At 38.3% G+C, this 6,022-nt stretch overlaps 1 protein-coding gene across 1 annotated transcript; it reads left to right on the forward strand.

Annotated features, from left to right (window-relative positions):
- The first annotated feature begins 2,202 nt into the window (after positions 1-2,202).
- On the forward strand, positions 2,203-5,452 carry swi5 (SWI5 homologous recombination repair protein). Its single transcript, XM_049019158.1, has 5 exons — positions 2,203-2,415; positions 2,830-2,878; positions 3,557-3,678; positions 3,787-3,881; positions 4,989-5,452. Exons 1-5 carry the CDS (start codon positions 2,342-2,344, stop codon positions 5,051-5,053), a joined length of 405 nt encoding a protein of 134 aa, XP_048875115.1. The 5' UTR covers positions 2,203-2,341; the 3' UTR covers positions 5,054-5,452.
- The last annotated feature ends 570 nt before the right edge of the window (positions 5,453-6,022 follow it).

Below are 6,022 nucleotides of genomic sequence, written 5' to 3' on the forward strand. Positions count from 1 at the left end.
ATTCAAATAAAACAGAAGGGACGCGGCTCTGTCAGTGATCTGACGCCAAGATTAATTTGGAAAAGCATGCGGATGCACTACCGATACACGGAGACCAACAACAAGGAACAGAAATTGTCTACATTCTGGGAAAATCCTAATAAAATTCTACTGACCTCTAACAATATAGCCAACAAGTTTAAAAACACCGTGATTTCCCCGAGCACTAATGGGCTGCTGTTTGCTACCCTGTTGGTATGAATACCTGTGTTATGGAGTCAACTAGGGATCTTGATAAGTCATATTCTTTTTAAGAAATTAATATACAATAAAAGTTGACAGCAGGGAAAAACTCTTCTAAATACCCCTGAAAACAGTCCCAAATGTGTTGTTGTAGTTGAGTTCAGGTTATTGGAAAATGTAAGGCAGTTTATGTCTGTTAACACTTTGTAAAAAGGATTTTTCTCATGATCACATTCGTTAGTAACATATATCGGTAACTCCTCAACCTCCGATGTTTTTCCCAAGACAGCGAGGACTCACCCAAGAGTCCCTTCTGCTTTTTATTAGCAGTTTGATCAACATTTCTGCGTGCATGACACAGATACAAAGATGCAGATAACAGTTACAATCCATTCGAAGTCTCTGCACAGCCGCACTCTCACTCGCTCATGCCCTCCCAGATTTCATAATACCAGGCTTGAGATGAAGCCTGCTAATCCATGCCTAATGGAAGGGCTGCTTGAAGATATTTGCGTTTTTCATATGCCAGTAATAAATATTACCCATATATATATATATAAAAATATAACTTTTGCATGTTATATAGTAACCACATGTGTCATACACAAATAATATGCTCGATAGAACTACTTTTTGACTACAGACGCTCTGTGCTCCTCCTTTTTATACATGTCAAAAATAAAGATCAGTTATCAAATTTGTTCCATTTTGAAGTTGCATTCACAAATAACACCCCAATTTCCCACCATGTTCTCAAGCAAAACATATATGTACAATTTCCTTGGATTAATGTAATTATTATCTGTGTATCTTTTCAAAGACATCCTTTTCTTCACAAACAGTATTTTCTGCTGGTTTTATCGGTATTGCACACTCGAACAGTTGTTTTTTCTCTTTACTGGATTCTGTCGCCACTTACCGGTGTTGAAGCTCAATTTTTCGCGTTGTCTTTTCGATTTTTCACTCCGCCCGTCTATATTTAAAATCTGCTCCAGGTTTTTTACAGCAAGAGTTCCGGTTTTTGTTTTCAATTGGTACTAAACGTTCAAGGATATTTCATCTTCTTGAATTATTTTGCGGTTTAAATGCAAATAGTTGTTATTGGTTAATCATATACAAGAAAATAATTGAAAGATACATTGCATGCCCGATCCTCCTTCCCAACAATAGGTGGCGGTATATACCCCTTCACGTCTCTTCGTTTATTAAAAAAAAGGCCATCGCAGAAAATACACGCACATCTGTTGCCGTACAAAAATAATCTGCTAAATTTATTGCTATTAGCATTTAGAAATGACTTTCTTCATTGGATGAGAATGATATGTTGTGCAGTTCAAGTAGAACAGCATTGAAATAAGTTAAATTGGGCGATGCAGTAAGTTTGTGGTGACTCGCCTGCATGTTTAGAGTTAATTTTGCCTACGGGCTTTTTCCGGGTAGCCCAGTTATCCTTTGCATGCTGTTAGGTGGGCTGATGTTTCTGCAGTAACTCTTGTGTGAGTGTGTGCCTTGCGATGAACTGACGCCACGCCCACAGCGTGTCCAACTTCAAGCCCTGTGCTTTTTGGGATAAACTTCAGAATCTCCACGTCTATGTGTTTAAATAAGTGAAGCTGTGTAAAACACTGGCATATTTGCATTTGCAGGATCTCCTTTTTGGCATGTAGCTACTCACGGCAGATCAGCATGCTCACGGCATGTCTTGTAAACATTTGTGTAAGATGATGGGTTTGATTTAAATTCATATCAATTTCTCTAGTAGCATACTATGCGTTAAGCTGCCATTTATTGGCATGTACAAAAAGAAACTGCAAGCCACAACCATTAACGTACAACAAGATATTAAAAGTGATTATAGCCTAACAAAATTTTAAACATACGCGATAAACACATCACATGTCTTACTTTTAACCAATTAAAATGTGAAATGGTAAACTGCACTCTGTGATTGTCTAACTCGGACGTTTACGCAACGGAAGGAACCGGAAATGCTCTGGTTTTCAAAGAGTTCATGGCGGGTTGCTTCATGCCTTATGGCTGCTTCTCAGTTACCGTGAACTGTTTAAAGTATTTAAGAACAGTTTCTAGAATTACATAGAAGGCGTTTGCGTGACTTGTAATGGATTCAGAGAGGAAAGCTACTGTTGCTAGCAAGGTCTCAAATAAACCCCTGAAATCAACCCCGAAAAGAAGGTATTTCTATTGAATAAAGTGCTCACTTTTCCACGTAGTACATTTTTATTTCATTTCCATGCACGTCGCCATACACTTATTACGACGTAATTTGTATCTTTTGTTTCGACAGTATTCAATTACCACTAAATAAACGTTGTGGGGTTGCATACATACAGTAACACGGTGTTGGTAGCGGAGTCAATGGCGTTTCTCGGCCTGGTGTGAATTAATATTCAAATCCATTCTTTACTGTTCATTGTATTTTGGTAAATGTTAATTATGGGGTTAAAGATTTTCATTTCAGAGGCGCTTTTGGTCCCTGTCTAGTATAGTTTGATGTTAAATAACGTGCGTCTCGTTATGCAGTACAAACACATTTGTCAGATAAAAAAAACATACCATGTTAATTTTTTTATATTTCTTTTTCTTTAGGATGCCTTACTCCGGATCTAAAAATATCAATTCCAAATTCAAATCTCCTGTAAGTTTGTCAGTTTTCCACAGTCTGTTCTATTTAAGAAATTCTATTCTAGTAAATATTGGCTGTACAACAACTTTTCGGATAAAACTGTTAAGATGGTATGAACCTGATTGTCCGTAAAAGTGTTTACCTAGTGCTGAAGAACACATTTCACTGTTGTGTGTATTACAATTTCATGTGTTTTTTATTACAAATTCGGACTATCCTTTGTATATATTTTTCTTTCACCTAAATTGATGTCCATTTAGTTGGTTTTCAAGGTTAACTTCAACTGTCCTTTTCTGGATTTTGTGTGTGTGGATTGTATCACCTTTACTCCTCCTTAGTCTGGAATAGACCTTTTTCTGGGAATCATTTGTTCAATACATTTGTGCCCTTGAGAGGTAAAGTGGGCTATCCCACAAAAACAAAGTTTTGAGAAAATGAGCTCCGAAGTTGAAATTTTTTCAAAAAAATCAGTGTGCCTATACCCTACAATTGATATGTATCATAGGTAGCACAGACCTCGGTATATTTAAAAGATAGATAGACCCTCAATAATTAATATTGGACACTAAACTCATTTTTGAGTGACATGTGGGATAGCTCACTTTACCTCTCAAGGGCACATTTATGGAATTTAACGATTGCTCTCCTCCATTTTTACTTTTTTTTTGTCTCTCCTTCACCTTCTACAAGCTTCAGTCTCCCAGCATCCTGCACCATACTTCCCTGGTCCAGCCCAGCCTTGAAGAAGAGATTGAGGAGCTGAGGAGAAAGCGTACAGAACTGGATTCTGAGATCGCCCTCCTGGAAAGCGAGTGTGTAGACGTTGTCTGTTCATAGATCGTTGAGGATGCAGGTCTGCACAGTGACCTCAATCATAACACGCTGCATTTTCTCCAGTAAATGTTATTTGCTTTTTACAGGGGTGTAGGAGTGCAGGAATTGGAACAGCATATTGACCTGCTGCATGAGTACAATGACATAAAGGACATTGGTCAGACCCTGTTGGGCAAACTTGGTAAGTTTATTTTATGTCATTACTTTGCGCTACATTATTTCACTGAGATACGTCGTTTGCATTGTTTTGCAGTACGTTTTTTTGTTTCCTGCACCATACATGTTTTACCCATATATTATGTATTTTTATGTATATTTATCTATTTGCGTATATTTTACATGAATATTTCTGTTTCATTTTTGTTTTCACTGTGATGTATATTTTTTTAATCTCCAGTAGATATGTACCTTTTATATTCTACCTACTTTTTTCATTTTACTTTTTTTTTTTTTTTTTTACAGCATCTGGAGTGAACAGAATAATAATTGAATTATGTAGCGCATATGTGAGAATAAATTGCTCGAATCTTGAATCTTTAGATATTTATCAGGCTGTTTTGTCCAAAGGGCTATACAGTTGAGGATGACAGCACAGAGTTTCCTATAATTAAGAGTTCCAGGCCCAGCAGTTGTATTACTGTGTCGGCCACGGGATTTGAATGCACATCTGGACGTGGACACGTGTCCCTAAAGGCTGGTTCATACCTCTCCACACAAGGGTAACACTCGTGTATCCACTCTGCGTATGTGTGCACGGAAACGTGTTGTGTTTATATTTTTGTTAATAATATAAATTATTATTCTGATATTCCCTGCACACGTACCACGGCAGTGGTGTTTGTGTCCATGTTTTGCAAATTCAGAGGCAGCTCACACGGTTACCATCTTTGGCGTGAGATTTCCAATTCGGGACAGGTCTGCGCGCACATGCACACGCATTTACATGTATGTGACAATCTGATTACCTTGTACATAGTCTGTAGGGTTTGCAAACTGCCCCAACGCTCGTCAAAAGCATCCAAGGTGGATGCTAGCGAATCGATCTTGTGCAGTGAGCCCAGAGCTGCGTGCACAGCACTGCGCAGACACAAATGTGGAGTGCAGCGGGCGTTTGTCCACGGAGTCGCACAGTGACATCAAATGTGTCCTAGACGTTTCAGCAGTTAGTACCTGTGCGGAAAAGTATGAACCAGCCTTAAGCTGTTCAGTGCTGCACGGTTGCATTTGTATTTTCTAGGGTTCGTGTTTAATGAGCGACGTTTGACTGACCATGCTTCTCCGTCTGCAGCGACGGCTCGAGGTGTGACCACACGCGACTTGTATGAGCACTTTGGACTTCAGCTAGATGACTAAGGTGTCGCCTTCATGAACTCTAACGTGCTGGAGTGATGGTAAACTGCTTGTTACACCTATTCACCCAGTTCTGCCACTCGGTCTAATTCTGCTCAATTGGTGATCTTCTGTATGACGACTTGGAGGTAAAACTTCTGTACAATACAGCATGAATTGTGTGTCTTTTCATAGTAATTATAATGCACTTTTCGGTAAAGTTACATAACTGAGCGTGTTGGAGCAGTGAGCTGCACCTGCCTTGTGTAATAGTTATGAGTTTTGCATTTTAATGTTATGTTTATTTAAACAGTTTATTTTCTAAAAGAGTTGGAGGATTGATGCACATACATTGATTTTCCTGATTATAGATGTATGGTATGATTACACCCAGCCATGCAGTTAAATAAAAATGACCAGATATATTGTGTTTTTTATTGTACATCAGCGTCAAGTTGCTGTCTATGTATAAATGCATAAGAAACACATTAAAAAGGTTACAGAATTGCTATGTCATTCGATTTCCCAGCTGATAGCTGTGTTCTCAGCTCCTATCTTTGACGGCTAAATGGAGGAGCATAGTCTTTTTGTAATCTCCCCCTCCAAGCAGGAGATATCTCACAAATGCAATCAGTGAAGACCCTGACTGCCTTCATGCAAGAACTTTGTCCCCGTGTTAATCTCTGAATGAGCCTAATCTCAGATATATCCACCAGGCTATAAAACAGGCCACATTCTCTTTTGGAGTTTAATACAAGCAGTCATATCAACATCTAGCGATAAAAATGGTTATCTGAGGTGTACACTGTCATTGCCAAATGATAATATTGCTAATTTTGTAATCTTATCAGTATTCTACCCTTGTAGTAATTACAAAAAGCAAATGAGAAGCCATAAAACATAACTCATTTTAACATGCAACAGAATACTTTCCAATACTTTTATGTAAGACAAAGCTATAACTGGAAACTGGGACATTAAAATGGACTAACA

This window comes from Brienomyrus brachyistius, chromosome 7 (assembly GCF_023856365.1).
Source record: "Brienomyrus brachyistius isolate T26 chromosome 7, BBRACH_0.4, whole genome shotgun sequence".
Taxonomy (NCBI): domain Eukaryota; kingdom Metazoa; phylum Chordata; class Actinopteri; order Osteoglossiformes; family Mormyridae; genus Brienomyrus; species Brienomyrus brachyistius.

Excerpts from the sequence above, each read along its gene's own strand:
- swi5 (XM_049019158.1), top strand. The coding sequence starts at position 2,342 with ATGGATTCAGAGAGGAAAGCTACTGTTGCTAGCAAGGTCTCAAATAAA. Across the intron at positions 2,416-2,829 it reads AAATCAACCCCGAAAAGAAG|GATGCCTTACTCCGGATCTA; the intron begins GTATTTCTATTG and ends CTTTTTCTTTAG. Across the intron at positions 3,882-4,988 it reads GACCCTGTTGGGCAAACTTG|CGACGGCTCGAGGTGTGACC; the intron begins GTAAGTTTATTT and ends CTCCGTCTGCAG.